The 23,057-nt window shown below is 50.8% G+C and overlaps 2 protein-coding genes across 6 annotated transcripts in view; one reads left to right on the top strand and one right to left on the bottom strand.

Moving 5' to 3' along the window:
* CCDC40 (coiled-coil domain 40 molecular ruler complex subunit) overlaps positions 1-14,894 on the bottom strand; it is a 36,981-nt gene extending 22,087 nt beyond the window's left edge. The window contains exons 1-9 of one of the 3 annotated variants that reach the window (XM_072939765.1): positions 14,840-14,894; positions 10,288-10,351; positions 9,404-9,841; positions 7,139-7,262; positions 5,985-6,148; positions 5,075-5,158; positions 4,782-5,001; positions 677-834; positions 417-539 (exon numbers count right to left, since the gene is read on the bottom strand). In XM_072939765.1, the coding sequence (XP_072795866.1) occupies positions 417-539; positions 677-834; positions 4,782-5,001; positions 5,075-5,158; positions 5,985-6,148; positions 7,139-7,262; positions 9,404-9,841; positions 10,288-10,351; positions 14,840-14,868 (1,404 nt within the window). In that variant the 5' untranslated portion in view covers positions 14,869-14,894. The remainder of the gene's footprint in view (positions 1-416; positions 540-676; positions 835-4,781; positions 5,002-5,074; positions 5,159-5,984; positions 6,149-7,138; positions 7,263-9,403; positions 9,842-10,287; positions 10,352-14,839) is intronic. The other 2 variants (XM_072939763.1, XM_072939764.1) reach the window with 2 other exon arrangements.
* A 900-nt stretch (positions 14,895-15,794) lies between these two features.
* The window catches only part of TBC1D16 (TBC1 domain family member 16), a 74,141-nt gene continuing 66,878 nt past the window's right edge, over positions 15,795-23,057 (top strand). For all 3 annotated transcript variants that reach the window (XM_031685822.2, XM_072939760.1, XM_072939759.1), the window contains exon 1: positions 15,795-15,867. The gene's annotated coding sequence lies outside the window, so the exon portion shown is untranslated. The remainder of the gene's footprint in view (positions 15,868-23,057) is intronic.

Genomic DNA, 23,057 nt, shown 5'->3' with positions numbered 1-23,057 from the left:
CACTGGGTCTGGTGTGGCACTGAGTCCATGCCTGCCTTACCCTGCGTGGAGCAGAGATGTGGGCACTGCCCCGGGGCGCCGGCTGCCTGGGCTGAGTGGTTAGGGAGACCCCGGCCCTCCCCGGAAGAGGCCTGCGGTCGCTAATACACTTGCTAAGGATCCCCCAGCAAGCAGAACAGAACGTCCCAGCTCCTGGAGAACTTTCAGTCCATCACTGGCTCCGACAGGATAAGAACACGGGCCATCAGTCAGCGGGTACCAGCCGGGTCCCCCCCTCGGGTCGCTGGGTGCTCTGAGATGCTCACAGGTTCGCACAGACGTGCAGAGGGCTGGCCGGCTGACGGGGGCCAGTCAGTCCCTCAGCAGGCGCAGCCCGGGCGCGGCGGCCAGACGGCCTCGTGCCCCTAAGCCCTCACCTCGCTCACTGCTTTCCTGAGCGTCCGGGTGTCCTCGGCCTGCGCGCGGTACTGAGCCTCGAGCAGGGCGGTCCGTTCCTCCAGCTGGTTGGCTCGGACGGTGAGCTGGTCCACGTGCAGGTCCTGGAAGCGAGGGGAGGAGACGCATCGTGAGGTGGGTCTCCACCGACCCCGACCCAGGCGCGTGGGCCCAGCTCCCGCGGCCGCAGGTTCCCGCAGAGGAATCACAGGTGGGCGCAGGCTCCCTCTTGGCAGGACACCTGCTGCTGCTTCTCCAGCTCGGCCTGCATCCGCTCGGCCTCCGACTTCTTCACCACCTGCTTCATCACACGGATGTCGTCACGCACGTCCTGGTCCACGTTCTGCACGTAGAAGAGGTGCAGAGCCAGGGTCTCCACCTCCGTCTGCAGGGCCGCCACTGCGGGAGACAAGAGGGGCGTCCCAGCACTGCACCCCGACGACAGGGAGGCCGCAGCCCCCCGCCAGGTGGGTGGGCCTGAGAAACGGCGCTCGAACGACGAAGACCCGGACCTTGCCTTCAAAGACCTCACAAAGTTGGAGAGACAAAAATATGTGCAATCTAGGCCCAGTATCCCAGCCATGAACAGGAGACCCTCCGCATCTAAGGATGTTCTGAAACAGCGCTGGATTACGGGGCCTCATGTGAGTTCTACAGATTTCTGCTCACTCAGAGGCTGGTCATCTCAGGGACAAACCTAAACCCCCAGGAAGAAACTAGCCTGATGGGTGGGCTGAACGCCACTGAAGCCCCTGGGACGGAGGAATGGGTTCCTTTTAACGAAACTCACGTGAGACTGATTTACAAGCCAGAACACCAGTGTATTTAGAGGGCAAGACCTCAACCTGTGGTGGCAGAGCTTGAAGGGTCATTTATGCAATGAAGACGGGGTGGGCAGAATTTTATACGCTTCCCATGACCTTTGCCCCCATGGTCACTCCTGTGATTAGGCTGTGTTTTGTGGCAAAAAGGGACATTTTAAGGTGGGCCTCATCTAAGCAGGTGAGTTTTCTCGACTTGGTGGCAGAAGAGGAAGTTGGAGAGATTTGCAGGGTCAATAGGATTTGTTTAGTGTGAAGTAGGGGTCTGAGTGTTTATTTTCAGGTGGTCAAATGATCAAAAAATATTTAGTGATCTAACAATGCCACCGGCACATTCAGTTTGCAGTAAGCAGCTAAATTGGACAGTTTTCCTTCATAATCCTTCTTTTTTAAAATTTTCTTGGATATTCTTGTGCACTTAGTGTTCCAAGTGAATTTTAAAATCAATTTGTCAGGAATGGAGCGCATCGATAAGGGGAAAAAGCTGCGAGGAACAGCAGTGGGCACACCGCGCAGCTACTTGTGTAAAAGGTACAGGACAAGACGCTGCACACTTATAACTTGGCTTTTATGTGCAAAAATATCTTCAACAGAACACGCAGGAATCAATACCACCGGGGCCTCTGTGGAGGGGGCTGGAGGTGGGGGCAGATGGGGAGACTTCAGAGGGCTTCAATGTTGAATAATTACTTCTTGAAAATAAGTAAATAAATAGGTTAAGTTAATTCAAGTTCACCCAAAACATCCCGTCATGGATTGTAACGGGAATTGCACTGAACTACTTATTAACTTGGAGACAAATGACATCTTCACATGGTTGTATCTTCCCATCCTGGTAACATGATTGTTCCATTTATTCAAATCTGTTTTAGGTCCCTTAGTAAAGTTTTATTGTTTTTCTCCAGACAGGCGGACCCACTTCTTGTTAGACTTCCTCCTAAGTGTTTCATGGTTGCTATCGCTGTTATGGATGAGTTTTTTTTTTAATTATAATTTGTAATTGGGTATTACTGGTAGACAACTGCAGCTCTGGTATCCAGTTACTTTCTAGATTTCTTTTTAATTAGCTTTTTCTTTTTCCATCAGTAATCTTGGCTCCTCCAGGTAAACCATCATACCATTGGTGGAGAGTGAGCTTCATGATTCACACCCAGAGCCTACACCTCATTTACTTCTGTCTTCTCGCATGGCTGGAACCTCCAAAACAGCGCAGACCCCCGTCTCACTCCCGATCTTCTCTGTGACGGCTCAGGGCTCTCCCTGGAGCAGCAGTTTCTTGTCAGTTTCTGGCAAATACTTACAAAGGGCTTTCCTTCCATAGTTTAGGGTGGACAATGAGTTATAGCCAAACACCCACTTGGCATCCCCCCAGAGAATCTTTTCTCCCCCCTCCGTCCTTTAACGGATGAATTTAATGCAACACGTTAGCAGATTTCCGACTTTCAGACTAGTCCAGAATCATTAAGAGGTATCTTTCTTTTCCTATATTGCTGAACTTATTCTTTTTGTCACTCAGTGAAAATTTAGTATTTGCTAATATTTTATTCAGGATTTCCACATGGCACAAGTAGGACCTCTTTATAGTGTTCTGTTTTTGGAGGTTGGAAGCTTTATCAGCAAGGATTACACCAAGCATTATAAAATAAGCCTGGGAAGAGTTTCCCAGATCTTCCACCCCGCTCCCTAGAGGGTTAATAACGCAGGAAGTGTCTGGCTTCGACCTGCTTGTAAGCCTGTGGTATTTTTTTTCCCTTTCCCTTTGGAACTTAAAAATTCCACCAACTGTGTCAAGGCATGTTTGTTTTCCTTCCACCTGTCTGGCCCTCTGTGAATCTTTATAACTGAAGATTCACCTTACGAGAACTCATGCAAATGTTTCCGTCTGATGTCACTGGCTAATGCCCCTAATCTCCTGGAATTTCTGTCTTGTGGACACTGACTTTTTCAGGTCTGTTTGTCCACATCTTGTATCTCCTTCTCAAAGTGTCCATCATGTTGGGTTTTGCCCTGAACTCTGGGCAGAATTCCCCCAACTGGCCTGTCAGTTTACAAGTTCCGCTTCCATCAGCGCTGGTTTGTCTATTTAGTGCCTTTTTCTTTCTTTCTTTCTTTTTTTTTGGGGGGGGGGTGGGAGATGATGATTGTTTTTTAATTCCAAGGATCCTTTTCCACAACACTTCGCATTCATTTGCCCCGTGTGACATCCTCTACAATCTCAAGTCGGACACCAGCGGACGCGTGCCGTTTCCAGAAACTGGCCTGTGTCTGTGGAGGCGTCCGCTCTGTCGGTCAAGCCCTGCCTGCTCTCCTGTCTGGGGGCTGCTGCTGCTGCTGCCTCACACTTGGACGAGAAGGTCTACTGGCTGCTGGGCTTCCACTCCCTCCCAGGTGAGGCGGCCAACCATGGAAGTCCTCCACAGGCAAAGCCCCATGTGTCACCTACGGGACCACACTTGGTGGGCAGGGCTGGGCCCATTCTCCGAATTCCTTAGTTTGGAGAAGGGGGAACTGGCGCTGTTAGAGGGGTCCTTGCTTGGTGGAACCCCCTTCTGCTCCTGTTCCTTGGTGGCCTCTAGAAAGGATGCAGTGTCCACAAAGACATTTAGAGCTTTCCAGAAGCCCACCCATACCTTGAGCCTCTGGTGAGGGGTGCTGGCTGGCACTTGCTGCTGTGTGGAGGGGGTGGGAGAACCTGTGTCCTCTTTCAGGTTGGTCTAAATTCTGTTCCATCCAGAGGACGTGGCTCTGTTGCTTTGGTGTGAATGCCCCACTCCTCTCTTTTTGGTAGATTCTGTTAACTTGGCGGTAGTCAGGGAGGGGTACTCCAGAAGTGAGCGCATGTCCCAACTCTGTCCATCTGGAAACCTCCCCGGCATCTCTCAGGGCCCAAAATGCTTCTTTCCAGCCATAGTTGAGATAAACGTGTGATGCCGTTTTCTTTCGGATTCTCTTAGGTTCCTCCCCCCGTTGTAATAGTAATACAGAGTTGATAAAGGAAGTTGGAAACATGAAAAAGCACAGAGACTGAAGTAACCTGGGGCGGCCGCACTGCTGACTGTGACCCGCGACCTGGGCTCTGTGCTGGGCCACTGCTTTGGTGGCAACAGTGCGCGGTGATGAGTGGTATCCCCACTGTTTCTTCTGCTCCAAGGCCCCCGCCCCCCTTAATCTGCTGCACAACCCGGGGCTGCAGGGCAGCCTCACCCATACCTCCCCACCTATTCAAAGCCTGTCCCTTCCCGCTCCTCCTGCCCTCTGAATACCCTACCTTCGACGCCACCAGCCTCTCCTGCTTCGACCTGTGTACCCCACCTGCCAGCTTTCAGCGTTTGCTGCTTTGCCTAATTAGGTCCCTTTAAAGACATTTATGTCTTCCCTCCCCCCAAAGGCTGGGAACTCCTCCAGGACACGAACACATCTTGCTTCTCCTGATGCCCTGAGACGGCCCTCGGGGACGCCCCACCCGGTTGCAGAGGCAGGCGGGGACGCGCCACGAGGACACCCGCGAGGACGCGCGCGCCTTACGCTGTCTGCGCTCCTCGCCGGCGGCGGCGCAGGTCTTGGCGTAGAGCAGGCGCGCGCTCTGCAGCTCCTCCTCCTTACGGCGCCTGGCGCACGCGGCGGTCGAGTGGCGGTCGTGGCTCTTCTCCAGCTGCATCTGCAGGCGGGCCAGGTGCTGCTGGACCCCGTAGAGGTCCACCCCCAGCTCCTGCCGCTGGACTCGGCCTTGCTTGGTGGCCACGCCCTGCAGCAGAGAGAGAAGCTGGGTCACGGGGCCGCGGGCGCACAGCCGGGTGGAAGGCGGGACAGGTACGCACCAGCTCCTGAAGCTCCAGCCTCAGCTTCTCTATCTGCCGGTTAAGATAGTTCTTCAGGGCAGCCTGGAATCTGATCATCAGGGGCTAAAACGACGGAAGAGCACAGCCGGTTACTGCCCTGTCCCCTCCAGGGCTTAGCCTAAATTGCTGCAGGAATGACTTCCAGGCGGGTGCTCCCCACTTCTGCCCGGGATTCTTACTCCGGAAGCCACAAAGTCAAAGCGCCCGTGGTCTCATCCTAAGCACGGAAGGACCTGAGTGCATATTTTGGCAAAATGACAGGGTGAGCTGGGGCAGTGGTTCTGGTTCTCCCCGGGGGTCAGAGGGCAGCGAGGAGCAGCGCATGGGGTGCCAGCACCGAGTGAGTGCTCAGCCCCCTTTCCCAGCACAACCCGATCCCTCTGGCGGTGCCTGGAGCACCACGGCTTTCCACAGGGGCTCATCCAATCAAGACCTGCCCTCCCTACTTGCCAGAGGGTTGGGACACTCGAGTGGTCGTCAGTGGAGTGATTTTTGTCCCCACCCAACACCCAAAGTCTGGAGAGATTCCTAGTTGTCACAACTAAGGGGTGCTACTGGCGCCTAGTGGGTGGAGCCCAGGGATGCTGCCCTGTGGTGCCCAGGAAGCTCCCGCCAACAAAGAGTGATCCAGCCCCAAATATCAATGGCGCCAAGGTTGAGAAATGCTGACCCAGCATATGAACCTAAAGGGAGAATACACTTTACAAAGCAGCAGTCCAAACCCTGCAGAAAAAACGCTGAGGGGGGATAGACGAGAGCGTGGCGTTTGAGGGGGTGGCGGAGGTCTGCGGAGGGCAGGGTGGGAAGGGCCTCCGGGGCAGGTGCAGGAGAAGCGGAGTCCCTCTTCATCTTTGTGGGGCAACAGCAAAACCCGGGGATGTCTCCTTACATGGTCTGGGTCCAAAACCACCAGCTGGGACCTGTCTTCCTCGGCCTCGTCGCTGCCCTCAGACTCCACTCTCTCCCCCAGGCCCCCTTCCTCCGCCATGCTTAGCTGCTGGATCCTGTCCAGGAAGGAGGGCGCAGCTCCTTCCCCGGGGGGGGCAGCGGGCTCTGGGGGGACAGCAGACATCACTGAGGCGTAAGAGAGGCGTAGAGAGCGTGCTTCTCTGGGGGTGTCATCAGGCAAAGTGGACACATTTAGCCTCAGGCAACATCGTGGGAAACAGAGAAAAAGCGCCCATTGGGTTAGTGTTCAGACGTGCCATTCACAGGGTCAGCTGGGTGGGAGGGTTAGGGTTAGGGTTCCTACTAGTTGACTGAACGTGTTCCATAGAAAGGATCACATTTTAAAAGTAGACTAAAAGGAAATACATTTTGTAGGTACTTTTTAAATGTATCTGTATATAAAGAGTGAGTAGAAGGTGGCTTCTTAATAAAGGACTAGATTGATCTTTTTTTATGGGAAACAGCTGGTAAGATTGAGAAGCAGTGATGTCTCAGTGAGGTTCTAGTTTCAGCTTTCCTCGCCGCCCGAGCCGGAGACATCCTGTTCCGTTTTTAACTCGTTTGGGTGTGTGTCTGTGTGTCGCTTGTGAGTGATGTGAGGCTTTGTTAGCTGGACCACCCGTGCACCCTCATCGTGTGGCATAAGAAATACCTTGATCCATTTTCCCAAGTACACAACACTGGACTACCGGAGCCAAGGGGAAAGACAGGGGTGTGCGGGAGAGCCTTGGGAACTCAGCAGACAGACGCACGTCTGCGGGGAGCTCCCCTCTGAGACCAGAAGGCAGTGGGATGTGTGGCCAGAGATGTGGGCTGGGGTGTCACCAGATCTCGGGCCAGGCCTGGTCCTGCCACTGACGGGGACAGGTTGCTTAATGACTCTTAGGGTCTGTAAAATGAAGAACGGTTCCCTGCTCAGCGGGCAGTGTAAGGATTAAGTGAGAGGAGAGAGCAAACGCTCCATGTGTGTTCTCCGTATCTGTGAGAAATTCTTCCATCTTTAGGCTCGCAGCCCAACGGGCATGAGGTAGCAGGTGGCAAATGAGGGGCAGCCCTCGCGCAGAAGGGGGTGCGAGGTGGCTTATCCTGTGGTACCTGGCTCCTGTGAGGAGGGGCCCTCCACGCCCGGAGACGGCTGGTCCAAGTCCACGGACACGTAGCGGCTCCCCTGGCTGTGTTCCCGGCGGTGCTGCTGCCCCAGAGGAAAGAGGGGCGCTTCCTGAGACTGTTTTTAGAGGAAAAACAACCAAGCCTGAATTAACGAGGGCAACTGGGATGGAGAAGTTACTCGATTTTGATTCATTCCAGTGTTCAAAATTCAACTTAGTTATTGAAATAGTGGAAAATGGTTTGGATATCACCTGGCTTTTGCAAATGGTCAGAGCAGAAAACACCTCTCCCCACCCCCACGAGGAGTCCGGGAGCGCCCCTGCCCGCTCGGTCTGCAGCGGAGCGCAAGCGCCGAGGCCCGGGTTGCGCTGGGCGCGGGTTTCCTCGCTCCCAAGCGCTGGTCTCCCCGTGGACGGTATGCAGCACCTCCGAGCATCCTCTTTATAAAAGGATGCGGGGGAGCCTGAGTCCGGCCAGGGTCCACCAGGGGGCTGCTAGCTGCTTCTCTGCTTTCCAGCTGTTCCACTTCAGAGACATTTCCTTAAGAGTGTTCTCTCAGTGGAACACCTGGCTCCACTTCAGCTCTAAAGGAGACTCTCGCCCTGGTCACTGTGGACAGTAATTACTGTCGATGATGAACTGGTGAATATTCGTAACAACAGGCAAGGACCTTGCACGGGGACCCTGCGAGGCGGTGCCAGCCGTCTCTGTCATCTGTGGGGAAGCAGCTCACAGGACCCCAAGACCTTGCCAGAGCTCGCACAGCCAGCCAAGGGCCGTCTTGGCCCCCGGCTCCTGCTCTTTCTGCTGACCGTCCTCAGGTGATGCTGACTCTAGAAGTGATTTCTGAGGCAGCCAGAACCACGGTGACATTGACGGGGCCCAGAGACAAAAGTCCACCTCTGGGTGTCCAGAAAGGGCTTTTCCTGACGGGAAGTCAGCGAGGCTTTGGAACACGCCGATGGCACAGGGGCCCCAGCTCCCCAGTTCTGTTTCCTCTGAAGCCTGGCCCCAGCCGGGAGGAGGGGAACAGGGGTCTCTCCTCGGGTCTGTCTCTGCCCTTCTGGTTGATCAAATATGGAGACTGTTTTTTAGTGAGTTTCTAGAAACTGGAGGCCAGGATGGAAATTGGGTGTACAGCTCAACAAGTGACCTATAACTCACCCTTCCAGGCTATTTGAGAAGGTGGGGTACTGTTATAAAATTCTAAAAGGTGATTTTGATCATGTGTTTGCCATTTGTCATCGTAAAGCTAATTAGGGCTCAATGAGTATCGAGTTGTATTATTCTGCAAAGTTATTAACTCTTCTAGATTTCACAGGCTGGGGAGGGATCCTGGCTTCACGGTTCAGAGAGCTGCCATCCCAGCTGGGTGCCTCTGGGCGAGGAAGCCCCTCGTCCCTCAGTCTCCCCATTTGTACAGCAAGGGTAATACTGATGCCCACCTCACAGGGTTGTTGTCAGGATTCACTGAGACAGCACACCTCAAGGGCATGGAAGTGTCCAGCCCTTGGAAGGGCCATGAAGGAGACATGTAATGCATTCTCTTCCTGCCCTGCCCTGCTGCTCACTTCCCTTCCAGAACAATTCGCACAATTTCTTGATTTTGATAGTTACACTGTTGTTGTTTGTGGGGAACACACACGGAAGCACTGGGAGGCAATGGAGATTCAGATTGGCAACTTACTCTCAAATGCTTAAAAAAAAACCCCACAGTTCTTATGGTATGTCAATTTTTCTGTAAGTCTATGCTTGTTTGAAAATAAAAAATGAAAATTACAGGAACGTAACCATTGTCATTACTATCTAGGATTGCACTGTCCAGGATGGTAGCCACCTGTAAGGTGGTTATATAAATTCAAATTAATTAGGATCTTTAAAAAAGTAAACACTTGGTTCCTTCGTCCTTCTGGCCAGGCTTCAAGTGCTCTGTATCCACATGTGACTAGCGGCCACCATACTGGGCAGTGCAGACAGAGCCATAGCCATCATCATGCAAAGCTCTGTTGGGCGGTGCTGGACACCCGGATGCCCTCAGATGGCACTTTCCCACCTTGTGTTTGGGACACAGAGGGAGGGTCCAGAAACTCTCGGCATTTGATGGTGGCTCCTGAGACCCAAGTTTGCCGAGACGTTTCTGACAGGGGTTGCGGTGTGAATTATTTGTAGCGTGCCCCGATTCCCTCACGTAGGGTGGCAAGCCTCACGAGCAGTAAAACACCTGGGTGAAACAGACCTCAGGCCACTCACCGACTCCTGGTCCACTTGCTCGGGTGAGCCCGAAGTTCGCTGGGAGGGCTCTGCGGAGGTGACCCCCGGTCCTCCGGATTGGGATGAGCTGGGGCCCTCTCTGCCTTCAAGACTCGCTTTCCCCCTTGCTCTGTCATGCAGGCGTGTGGGGCCGACTTCATCTCCAGGAACCTCACCAGGGCTGATGTCGGAGTAACCCAGGTCTGTGGAACTGACTTTCCCTTCAGAGGACGGGGTTTCCATACCAGATTCTAATTCCTCTTCAAATTCGAGTTCGCCATTGGTTTCCTTTTCCTCTTGGATTTCGACTTCCTCATCGTCATCAGCCTCCTCCTGGGCTGTGGCTTCCCCATCTTTTCCGATTTCTCCTCCAGAGTGTTCCGGAGTACCCTCCGCTTCTTCATTTCTCTGGTCACTGCTCCCCCCTACCGGTGATACCTGTGCCACGTGGCAGGGGAAAAATAAGGAAACAAAGAATAAGGCTCTTTGAGGTTTGATTCTGAATAGAGGGTACTTACACTGATGAGAAGACTGAACCTGTGCGGTTCTGAGCGTCACTAAGAGGCTGTGTCCTGCTTTAATTTATCTGCTCTGGTTTTTTGTTTTGTTTTTTGTTTGTTTTGCAATTATTTTGCATCCTTTGTTACAGGAAGTGAGCTCTGAAAAACCCAGGGCAGTCTAAGTATTAGGAGATGTGAGTCATTCCTGATGGGCCACAAACACTTCAGAATGGAGTGGAAGGAAACTGAGTTCTTCTGCAACTGGACTGAATCTGTTTTAGATCCAGGTCACAGGATCATCGTGCAATTTTCTCAGCAAGCCTGAAGTCTCTTTAATCCCTAGTAAACAGAGCCTGGAGTAATTCATTCCCTCAGGAACTATACCCTGATGCCTCCATCATTCTGGCCTTCTTCTCCTTCAGAAGATGATCGGCCTTCTGGGTGAGACCTGGTGGCAGAGAAACAATTTAACAGTTTCAAGTAACATATTTCTTTTAGTTGGTATTTATCACCTCCTTGATGTCTGTGTATCCAGTTATTTACTTGTTAATTATCTGCCTTTCCCCCTAGGCTGTTGGCTATGACTTAGTCATGTTTGTCACTAACACCGGCACTAGGTCATGCTTGTCATGTGGTGGGAGTGCCCCAAAAGAGTCGCTCCAAGAATGAATGAAAAGTACAGTGATTGAAACATTAAAGGGACAGCACAAGTAGATTATACCAGGAGAGTCACCTTAAATATACTGTGTCTGTGACAAAACTGGGGAAAATAAACACAGAATAAGAGAAAACTGCACAAAAAGGACAAAATACTCTAGAAACTCTTGGTTAATTTTCCCATAATTTAGACAGTACAAGAACGTCACATTCTTAAATTGTTTTTTTTTTCAGATTAGAAATACAAGCTCACACCCACCAGCTAAAACAATTAAAAAAAGAAGAGCAAAAAAACCCCAAAAGTCAGCAGAACAAAGGAAATAATAAAGATCAGGGAGGAAATAAATAAAATAGAGATTAAAAAACAATAGAAAAAAATCAATCAGACCAAAAGCTGGTTTTTTGAAAGGTTAAATAAAATTGACAAACCTCTAGCCAAACTCATAAAGAAGAAAGAAGAGAGAGCACAAATAAGCAAAATAAGAAAGGAAAATGGAGAAATTACAACAAATAACATAGAAATACAGAATATCATATGAGACTATTATGAAAAACTATATGGAACCAAAATGGAAAACCTAGAGGAGATGGACAAGTTTCTGGAAACATACAGTCCACCAAGACTGAACCAAGAAGAAACTGACCATTTGAACAAACTGATCACTAGAAATGAAATCGAATTAGCAATAAAAATCCTCCCTACAAATAAAAGTCCAGGACCAGACGGCTTCACTGGGGAATTCTACCAAACATACAAAGAAGAACTCATACCAGTCCTTCTCAAACTCTTCCAGAAGACTGAAAAGGAGGGAACACCCCCAAACTCATTCTATGAAGCCACCATCACCCTGATACCAAAACCAGGCAAAGACACCACCAAAAAAGAGAATTACAGACCAACATCACTGATGAACATAGATGCAAAAATCCTCACCAAAATATTAGCAAACAGAATCCAACAGCACATAAAAAAGATTATACATCATGACCAAGTGGCGTTCATCCCAGGGATACAAGGGTGGTTCAACATATGCAAATCCATCAATGTAATACATCACATCAACAAGAGAAAGGACAAAACCACATGACCATCTCAATAGATGCAGAAAAAGCATTTGATAAAATTCAACATCCATTCATGATGAAAACTGTCATCAAAGTGGACATAGAGGGAACATATCTCAACATCATAAAAGCTATATATGACAAACTTACAGCCAGCATAGCACTCAAAGCTGAAAAACTCAAAAGCTTCCCACTAAAATCTGGGACAAGACAAGGCTGCCCACTCTCACCACTCCTATCCAACATAGTCTTGGAAGTCCTGGCCACAGCAATCAGACAAGAGAGAGAAATAAAAGGGATCCACATTGGAAAAGAAGAGGTAAAAGTGTCACTATATGCAGATGACATGATACTATATTTAGAAAACCCTAAAAGGTCCACACAAAAACTACTAGAAATAATCGAAGAATTCAGCAAGGTAGCAGGTTACAAGATTAACGTACAAAAATCAGTTGCATCTCTTTACACTAACGATGAATCAACAGGAAAAGAAAGTAAAGAAACAATCCCCTTAAAATAGCACCCAAAGTAATAAAATACCTAGGAATAAATCTAACCAAGGAGGTGAAAGACTTACACACAGAAAACTATACACCATTGATCAGGGAAATTAAAGAAGACTTTAAAAAATGGAGAGATATCCCATGCTCCTGGATTGGAAGAATCAATATTGTTAAAATGGTCACACTGCCCAAGGCAATCTACAGATTTAATGCAATCCCTATCAAATTACCCAGGACATATTTCACAGAACTAGAACAAATCATAATAAAATTTATATGGAACCACAAAAGACCTAGAATTGCCAAAGCATCACTGAAGAAAAAGAAAGAGGCTAGAGGAATATCTCTCCCAGGCTTCAGATAATATTACAGAGCTACAGTCATCAAGACAGCATGGTATTGGTACAAAAACAGATATATGGACCAATGGAACAGGACAGAGGGCCCAGAAATGAACCCACAAACTTTTGGTCAACTAATCTTCGACAAAGGAGGCAAGAATATACAATGGAATAAAGACAGTCTCTTCAGCAAATGGTGTTGGGAAAACTGGACAGCAGCATGTAAAGCAATGAAGCTAGAACACTCCCTTACACCATACACAAAAATAAACTCAAAATGGATCAAAGACTTAAAAATAAGACACAATAAACCTTCTAGAAGAAAATATAGGCAAAACATTATCTGACATACATCTCACAAATGTTCTTCTAGGGCAGTCTACCCAAGCAATAGAAATAAAAGCAAGAATAAACAAATGAGACCCAATTAAACTTACAAGCTTCTGCACAGCAAAGGAAACCATAAGTAAAACAAAACGACAACCTACAGAATGGGAGAAAAGTTTTGCAAATGAAACCGACAAAGGCTTGATCTCCAGAATATATAAGCAGCTCATACGACATAATAAGAAAAAAAAAACACCCAGTCCAAAAACGGGCAGAAGACCTAAACAAGCAATTCTCCAAGGAAGACTTACAAATGATCAATAAGCACATGAAAAAATGCTCAATATCACTAATTATCAGAGAAATGCAAATCAAAACTACAATGAGGTATCACTTCACACCAGTCAGAATGGCCATCATTCAAAAGTGCACAAATGACAAATGCTGGAGAGGCTGTGGAGAAAAGGGAACCCTCCTCCACTGCTGGTGGGAGTGCAGTTTGGTGCAGCCACTATGGAAAACAGTATGGAGATTCCTCAAAAGACTAGGAATAGACTTACCGTATGACCCAGGAATCCCGCTCCTGGGCATATATCCAGAAGGAACCCTACTTCAAAAAGACACCTGCACCCCAATGTTCACAGCAGCACTATTTACAATAGCCAAGACATGGAAACAGCCTAAATGTCCATCAACAGATGACTGGATAAAGAAGAGGTGGTATATTTATACAATGGAATACTATTCAGCCATAAAAGCCGACAACATAACGCCATTTGCAGCAACATGGATGTCCCTGGAGAATGTCATTTTAAGTGAAGTAAGCCAGAAAGAGAAAGAAAATACCATATGAGATCACTTGTATGTGGAATCTAAAAATAAATAAATAAATGCAAAACAGAAACAGACTCATAGACATAGAATACAAACTTGTGTTTGCCATGGGGGAGGGGGGTGGGAAGGGATAGACTGGGAGTTTAAAATTTGTAGATACTGACAGGCATATGTAGAATAGATAAACAAGATTATACTGTATAGCACAGGGAAATATACACAGGATCTTGTGGTAGCTCACAGCGAAAAAAATGTGACAATGAATGTATGTATGTTCATGTATAATTGAAAAATTGTGCTCTACATTGGAATTTGACACAACATTGTAAAATGACTATAACTCAATAAAAAAAAAGTTTAAAAAAATACAAGCTTGCTAGTTTTTTAAAAAGTCAAACCAATACAGAAATGTGTGACACAGACAATGGAAATCCTCTCTTATTTCTCCTGTCCTTCTCAAGATAACCAAGGGTAATAGTAAGAGATTAAAGGTATATTCTTTCAAATACGTTTCTATGCATTTAAACCCAACCACCCACCCAAATTAGAGATGACACTATATAGGTACTGATTTGCATTTAGTCTTGTCTTTTAGTGTAATCTGGACTTCTCTCCAGTACATGTAGACCTACTTTAAAAAAATGAAACGATACAAAAGTGTCTAACGTAAAAGGCTGAAGTCTTTAAAATAGTTTCTGTCCTTTAAAACAAAGCATAAGAGAGCAGAGGCCTGGTGGCAGGATCTTGACTTGACTGCGGTGTATCTGTGTTTTCAAGGCATTCAGGGAGGGGCTGCCTGCCACCCACCAAACCTGGTGAGGGGGAGGGAGACGGGCCTGAGCTGGTCTCCCTCTCACAGCGCCTGGCAGGGGCAGCATCCCGTACAGAGTACAGAGACCCAGCTCTAGGGGCTCTGGGGCGGACTACCGAGCATAGTGGTTGCCATGGTTACCGCGGGAGAGCAAGTCCCGGGTTTCAGAGAGGAGCGCCCGGAGAGAGGGGAAAAAGGGAGGGTATGGGAGAGGACAAAGGGAGGTGAGAAAGGAGAAGGGCGCGCAGGGGGTTGGGGGGTGGCCAAGGGAGGGCAGGAAAGGCCCAGAGAGCGGGGATGACAAGGGCAGAGAAGAGGGGAAGGGGGCGCCTAGGAGGCTATGTAAAGGGGAAAGCGTGGGGGCCGCCCCGAGACCCGCGGTCCCACGGCCGGCTTACCCGCGGGCCCCGCCGTCAGGCTCCGCCATCCCTCGTTGCTAGGCGACGCCGTCAACATCCGGCGGGCGAGGACCACGCGCCGGGCGTGCGAGGCGCGCGGCCTTTGTGCCATTCATGTGCACTAGAAATACGAAACACCTAACTATGCAAATATATTAAAGCATACATACGCATTTTTTCCATCTCTATCTCTGAGTCCGAGCTCTACCCCGCCTGGCTCAGTTTCTGTAAAGCGACAACCGTGTCAACGTGCGTCCAACCCGGCAAGTCCGGCGCCCCGGGGGACCTGGACGGCTAAGTGCCCGAGGGTGGCAGGAGGAGTTGGGGCGCGAGGGTCTCTGGAGCCGGCTTCACTTTGTGGGGCCGAGACCCCCGCCTAGTGCCCACCCGTCTGCCTCCAGACCTGGGGGGCTCAGCACTCACTTCCTGGGGTTCCTGAGAAGAATCCTTGGCGGAAGAAGGATGCCCCGTGGCCTCCTGGTGGGTGTTACTCTCTTTAACAAAGTAGTAAAAACCTCAAACCTCAAAATAGTAAAAATATAAGCGCAGAGGGTGGGAGAGGGACAGCGCCCACTTGGAGCGTCCGAGGGGTCATGCCTTCACTCCAGGGGCGCGGGGCAGCGAGGCCCGGAATGGAGTGGGGACGTCCGGGCCGGGGCTTGGGGTCCGAGGGCGGAAGGTGACTGGGGCAGTGCCGCAGTAGGGTTGGGCCAGGGGACTGGCCGGGAGCCGGGTTGGGACACGGGGGCGGGGCTGGCCTGGTTGGACCAGGGGCCAGGTTTGCGCGCAGTTTGGGCCGGGCTGGGTCAGGCGGCAGGCGGAGGGCCGAGCTGAGGCCGCGCTGGGGCGCGGGGGCGGGCGGGATTGGGCCGGGGGCCGGGGTTGGGCAGCGTGGGGCCGGGGGGCGGGCCAGGGGCCGGGCCTCGCCCCGCGTCCCCGCCCCACCGCACCTCACTGGTGGCGGCGGCAGTGGCGGCGGCAGCGGCTCCGGGAGCCGGCGCGTATCCGGCCCCCGCTGCGGGACCCGGGTGGGTATCGGGGCCCGGCCGGAGGCCGCGGGGGCGGAGTCCGAGGGGCCCGCGGGGGACCGGGCGGCGCCCCTCGGCAGAACGGGGTTGGGGGTGTGCGGGCGCGTGGGCCTGCAGCCGCGGGGCCCGGGAGGGCCCGGGATCTGGCCGCAGCCCGGAGAGGTGCGGGGTCGGAGCTGGAGCGGGGCGGGCAGAAGCACCCCAATCACGCGAGGAGCTCCCTGGGGCGCCCCTCCGCAGCGGGTGCAGGCGCCCGGGGCCGGGAGTGGGCCTTATTCGGGGAGACTCAAGTCTCCTTCTGTCTGGAGCCTTGGACCGGAGAACTTGCGGTCTTTGTCTGGCTGAATCGTCAGAGCAGAGCACGAGAATGAGAACTTGTAGGGGACCGCCGTTTGCCGACACAGCCCCCCAAAGTGTGTATTCAGCCCCCACAGCGCGCGGGCTCTTAGCATTCCCAGCCGTAGGGTCCTGGTCTGACTGTTTAAGAGCCCCACGTCAGGAAACTCACTTCCTTTAGGCTCGGACTCTTACCCCTGTGTTTTTCTTTAAAAAAAAAAAAAGAAAGAAAGAAAAAGAAAAGAATAAAGACAGATGGAAAAGGAAAAAGAAAAATAATAGGCAATTTAAGATTGCTAAATGTAAGCTAAGGATCATTGCCAAAAGCCAGTGAATCTTGGAATCCTGTTATTCCCACACTTGGAAGCTGGTGTCGTATGTTGGCCACAATCTAGTTCAGATTCTATTCAGAAATAGGAAACGACATGATATGCTCTCCTTCCACACGGTGAAGTTTGTTTTGCTGCTTCCCCAAGTTCATAGAAGCTGGGCTGGCTGTCCAGCCCCTGTGACTGGTGCCACCCATCTTTCTTTACCACCTGAAGGCACCTATTCCTGTATCTGGAAAGAAGAGAGAAATGGTTCTCAAACAACGGCCATACGGTGGAGCATATTATCAAAGGGCAGGTGCAACGGCCCAGATTAGAGAATTCCATCCCAAATCTGTCACAGATTGATTAGAGAACTTTTAAAAATCTGTGTGTTAGTTTTAGAAATTCCTCCTTGGAAACATTCATGTTTAATTGATTAGCAAACATTAAACACGTTTAAAAACCAGGAAACTCTTGCAGGGAAAGGATTATTAAGGCGAAGAGTGCCTTTTAGTATTAAATGTCAAGTTCATTAACAGCCGTAGTTGTTGGTATGGGAAGGCGCGTTCTATGCCGAGTGTGCTTGGCTTGTAGGCTGTTTACGGTGAGCAGAGCCTCAGAATATGACTGAAGAAAGTTCTCGTCAGTGGGATATTTTTAACCCTCCAGCCCTGACGGTTGTTGTGTAAATAGCTTCTGATTATCATGCATGAATTCACTTACCCCACTAAACAAACCCATAAAGTCAAGACTGAGGTTATTTTACAGGTGGGAACCCTGACAGAGAAGTAAATTCCCCAAGTCCAAGCAGCTAGGAGTGACTAACTGGAAGCCTCAGGCCCCGAAAACCACTGTACCACACCGCCTCCCCTCTTATAACTGGCCCCCACCATTCACATGCACAGACTTTTCCCGGTCCCCTTTTTGCAGATAAGATAACATGGTTCCCTCTGCCACGTGATTCATAAATATGCAAGAGAGGGGACTAATCCGTGTCACAACTGTTTGCGAGTATCAGTTCAGTTTTGTCTGTAAAGAGCTCCCCGGGCCTCAGTGTAAAGGTGTCTGAGGTGGGGAGGGTTTGGCTCAAGTGACAGAGCACATGTTTAGCATGCACAAGGTCCTGGGTTCGATCCCCAGTGCCCCCTCTAAAAATAAACCTAATTACCTCCCCCCTGCCAAAATAAAATAATTAAATAATACAAAAACAGAACAAAAACTAAAGGTATCTGAGAAGACATTGGATTTGCAGAATTTCTACCTGCCTTTGTGGGTAGCTCAGTGCACTGGCTAAAACCATACCTCCAAAGGTAGACTGCTGGGTTCGAACACCAACCACAGTACATAGTACTGACTTAATGCCTCTGTACCTTGGTTTCTCCATCTGTAAAGTGGGGGTCATACTACCTACCACAGTGTTCTGTTGCAACGATTATCTAAAGCACCAGGCACATCCCAAGTGTGTATTAGTATAAATTTTTTATTGTTATTAATGACCATCATTTGGATTTATCACTTTTAATTAGATTGGTAAAAAAGGTTTGGTTTTGGCTTTTGGTTCATCAATATTTACGCTCTTTATAACTTTTCGGGGTGCTGGGTCCCTGAGGGCTGTTAGGGGAACAGAGTGACCAGGTCTGGAGTAGAGATTTTAGCGTCTGCCCCTCACCAGGGCGGGGATCCCCAATCTTTTCACAGGCCTGAATCCTCTCCTGTGAGATCAGCGGGTTAGTTTCACACAGCGGTGTAGCTGGGGAGGATGGCCTTAGGCAGGAAGGATGTGCAGCGTGGCGGCTGGTTTTACTGGTGTGCGCTGTACTGCATGTTGTTCTGTTGTTCTTGTGTTAGCTTGACGAAGGTTGACAAGGCCAGTCCGTAGAAAAGAAGGCACAAGTCTCTACTTTCCTCCCCCGCCCCAAAAAGTAAATTCGAGGAAATGATACGGGAAGTCTTCTCCCACCCACTGCAGTGCGGGTGGCCTCGATGCTGCTGAGCCCCCACGCGTGTTTGCACCCCCGGTCTTGCATCTCTAGTAAGTCTGCTTTGATGAGCTGTCTGATGGTATCTGATCTGAAGTCTGTCCTTTACTCCATCTTCTGAACGAACATAGCCATCCTCATTGAGGGGCGGAATCAGACCACTTAAGACTAAGTTCAGTGTCGAGTCGCTTCAGTTGCATGACCAGAACCCACATCGGTTGTCCAGTCTGAATGGTCTGCCCTCCTGTGCCTGAGCCTCGGGCGGCGAGTCTGTCCAGGTGTTTAAAGTTGATGTACGAGATGAGGGATCTGCGTGGACCCGCCTGACCGCACACAGAGAGATGTGGCTGTATGCTTTCCACGCTCTTTCTGGATTGGCTCCTGTAGAAACCACCACGGAATGGGTGCATCCTGAGCTGTGTCCACTTGCATGCACAGGTGTCTGTGCTGGTGTTCCACTGAGTGACCGTGCATTCTGTAGTCTGAGAGACCGGCCGTTACGCGTTCCAGTGTTGGATTCGGAGCAAAGGGCATTCTTAACACATGGCATTTGACAGCCTTTCGTTTTTCAATTTCTGCAGCCACAATGCTTTCCCTGTGCGAGACCACGTGTGTTGTGTTCCAGGGCTGTTGCCAATACATTTCCCCCAAGTTTGATTTCTGGTTTGCAGTGCATTAGCTACTCCTTTACTGCAGACAGTGAGAGAGTCTGTGTGGTCAGGTTGCAGGCTCAGTACAGCGGCCAGGTGCGCCTCATCCACGCTGGGGTCGGTCGTGGGTTTTCTGGCTGGATTCACACTTACCCTTGCCTGTTGGTTATGGTCCTTCCTTGGTCCCCAATCCTGGCTCACCTTTACATCTGTTTCTTCTCGCAGGCCCCACTTCCCTGGCTCTTTGAGGGGTGATGGTATTGGGGTATTCACTGTCGAGGGGCAGCAGATGGTCCTTGCCTTGAAAAACAGAAGCTCTGGGGCTTTCCAGGCAGTGGGTGATAACTGAAGTGACAGCTGGACAGTTGGAAAAGGAGTGCCACAGCTAAGCAGACCACCAGATCTCCCCGCGCCCTCGTTCTTTTAACCGTCTTGTCCAGTTACGGCCTCTCGAAGGTCCTTTTTCCTTATGGCAAATGGTGCAAGGTGCCAGCTCTAAGCTCCATGCCCTAAATTTCGTTCCTTCATTTTAAATGCAAGTTGCTTGTCCTGTCCTCACCTCTGCATGGGGGCCCTACCTTTGGGCCACAGCCTTTTACCTGTGAATCCTGAATGCCATGTATTTGCAGCAAATATATTTCTCTTCTGCAATAATCCCCTAATTTGAAGTTAGAGTCACCTAAGAGGAGGGGTGCTATCAGCTCACAGGTGTCTTATCTGGGCCATGAGACTGAAGGAGACCCGACCTCTCCAAACTGTGTGCCCCAAAGAATGGGGCTCCTGATCTTCAGAGTTTATATCACCGATCGAACCGCAAAGTTGGGGGTTCCCAAAAAGACCATGGTACACATGCCTGGTTCTGGGACGGCAGAGGGAGCTGGGGCCTCCTGCGAGGTGTGCTGGCAGCTGATACTTCTGTGGGAGGAAAGTGGTCCCTGTGTTCGTGTGTCTGGCCCGTGTTTGAGATGGCATTGCCTTGTCCCGGCTTTGTGTTGACTGGGCTTTGAAGGCAAAGCAGACGAACCAGTTTCTGCCGGCCACATGGCAGGTGACTAGGGCTCAGGGCATTTTGCTCCTGAGCAGCGTGACAGTGACAAGGCCTGGGGAAGAAGCACCTGTGGGCTTTGCCCCATGACATGCCCCGCCAAGGGTCCAGTGGCCCCACTCCCTGCCTGCCTCCTCCTCGCTGCAGCGAGCAGCTGTCACGGTGGGCGTGGGCTGCGGCCCTCAGGTGTGTGGGAACTGCCGGCCCTGTGAGGTGCCAGGACCAGGGTGGCCCGAGGCGGGCACACGGCACAGAGCCGTGGACGGGAGAAGTCCAGGCGGGGCCTCCCGCCTGCTGGCTCCGGGCTGCCCTGTTCCTTTGGTCTTCCTAGGAAGGTTCCAGGTTTGCTCCTTTGGGCTGTTTGTTTTCCCGTTTGGGAATTGGCGGAGCCCCGTGTACTGGCACCGTACCCAAGGCTCTGGGCCGAGGAAGCCGCCCAAGGGTGTGTGCCAGTTTGTGCACAGCGCTTTTCTGTCCCGTTCTGCTGCCCCCTGGGGGCTTGGAGGCCAGGTTCTCTCCTCTCCTGGGTCTGGGCTGGGGTCCTCATCATGTTGCTTAAAGGGTGGTTGTTCTGCATGAGGGTTTGGTGGTCAGTGGAGGTGGAGAGCCCCCTGGGAGTCAGAAGTCAGCTTTTTACATTGTGTCTTTGTGTGATGTGATTGGCGAAGGAAAGTCCCCACAGGTGTCACTTCCTACTTTTGGGAACCTGTGGCTGCAAGGTCACGTGGCAAAGGGGATTAAGGTTGCCGATGGGATTAAGATTGCCAATCGGCCAACTCTGAGGTGGGGAGGTTGTCCTGGACTGTACGTGGGCTGGTGTCATCACAGGGTCCTCGAACACGAGAAGCAGGGCAGAGTCAGTGTCAGAGTGGTGCCCTGTGAGAAAGACTCCCCCCACGTGGCTGGTTTTGAAGGAGGAGGAAGGGGCCATGAGCCAAAGGATGCAGGTGGATTTTTGAAGCCAGAAAAGGTAGGAGAACGGATTCTCCCTCTGGAGCCTCAGGAAGGAACACAGCCTGGCCGGCACCCGAGTTTACCCTGGTGAGACCCGGGCTGACTTCTGTCCTCCAGAGCTGCCAGATAATACCCTGTGTTGTCTTAGGTCACTGAGTTTGCAGTGACTTGTTACAGCAGCCGTGGGAAACTGATATGCTTGGGGTGGAAGCGCTTCCTGAAGGAAGTGAGAGGGGAGAAGTGTGTCTTTTCTAAAGGGCGTCATTTCTTAATCCATGTTTGCTCATTTCTGGCTTATCGGTGATTTCGCCTCTCGACCTAAGAGGACGCTCTTTCCCTGGGTATAAATCACCAAACCTCGGGGAACGAATTTGGGGTCATGTCTTAACTTCACCCCTGTAAATATTAGCTAGAGGAAGGCCCCGCCCCGCCACTGCTACACGGGGTTTTTTGTAACTGCCTCTGGGCCAAGTGTCAGTGGCGACGTGGCTCCTAGTGGGAGGGAGGAGGGGACACATGTGGTTAACAGCAGGCCTGCTGCTGCCCACTGGCTCCAGCCCAGCAGCAGGGCTAGATCTGAACAGGGCTGTGAAGGAAGAAATCTGCTCCCCTTCCCAGCCCCGCCTGCCTTCTCTTGGGGCTGCTGTGGTTTCTGACACCTTTCCCCTCGGGGCACCCCCACTCCCACTCTCCAGCCACCCTGAAACCCCTCTCTTCCTGGAAGCAGCCTTGAGCTCCCTTGGTCACCAGTGTAACTCACCGCAGCAAGCTGTGGAGGGCCACGCGTCTAGCTGTCAGAGGCACGCTGGTTCTTAAGGAGTCAGGTTAGTGGGAAGGAAGGAGTCCTTAGTCTGGGGGTTTCTGCAGAGAGCCTTTTGTTTAATAAGGGTGTGTGTTTTTTCTGGGGGGAGGCCAAGTCTTTCCTTTCGAATTACACAGTGGCCTATTTTGCAAAAATGTGGCCCTGCCTAGTGGCTGCTGATGTCTCGGAGCAGCACAAAATTTAACTTATAATGTGCGTCGATCAGAGATGATTAAGAGCCAGCTCTGGCATTTTCACTTTCTACCTTTTAAAATCATTACCTTTTTTTTTTTTTTTGCACACCCAAAGCTGATGCTCATTCTAGATCTTGGCCTGACTCCATCACTGTATCCTTGTGCCAGCTGCCAGGTTGGCACTGCTCTCCTTACCATCAGCAAAAACACGGCATTTGGAACTCTCCTGAAGATGGCATTCTGGTAGGCCCTTCTTAAAAGGAACTTCTCAGAGATGTCTTGGATTTAGGAGCGTGTGATCTCAAATCAGCAATACTGAAAAAAAATACTGACACGGATGTACCCATTTTAAAGGAACGATAATTAAGTGAATGCGTTCAGTGAGGTTTTATTGTTGTCAGAGAGCTACCTGGAGCTGTTTCTCTATCCACTTTCATCTCTCAGGATTTGGGGAGAGGATTTATAATCCTGGTACAAAGTGCTTTAAGCATCTTGGGCTGCTATTTTGATTTCAATTAACTCTAAGTCCTCACTAGAGATGCGAAAAGTCAAATAGCTGTTCCTGGCTACGGGCTTCTCAGCTCCCTTTCGAGCGTTCACTGATTTTGTGCCTTAGGACCTCTGCTGATGGCATTTAAAGATTGTGCTCGTGTTCCCTGGTTCCCACTTCCGAGTAACTAGGAGAATACGCCTGGCCCATAGAAAGACCCCAGATCCGGGAAGGGGACCTGGGCGTTCTGCTTGCTCAGGGCTCTATACCTGGGCCTTTTGGAGCACAGCTTCTGGTCTGCTGGGGGGAGGGGAGGGGCTATCTCTGTTCCTACCGACCCCATAGGACACCCAGTCCCTAAGGTCACAGTTGTAAACTGCTGTGCACATCTGAATGAGAACCATTCAAGGTCATGCATCTTTGTGGATT

This window comes from Vicugna pacos, chromosome 16 (assembly GCF_048564905.1).
Source record: "Vicugna pacos chromosome 16, VicPac4, whole genome shotgun sequence".
NCBI classification, from domain to species: Eukaryota; Metazoa; Chordata; class Mammalia; order Artiodactyla; family Camelidae; genus Vicugna; species Vicugna pacos.
This window is presented reverse-complemented; position numbering and strand designations above follow the sequence as displayed.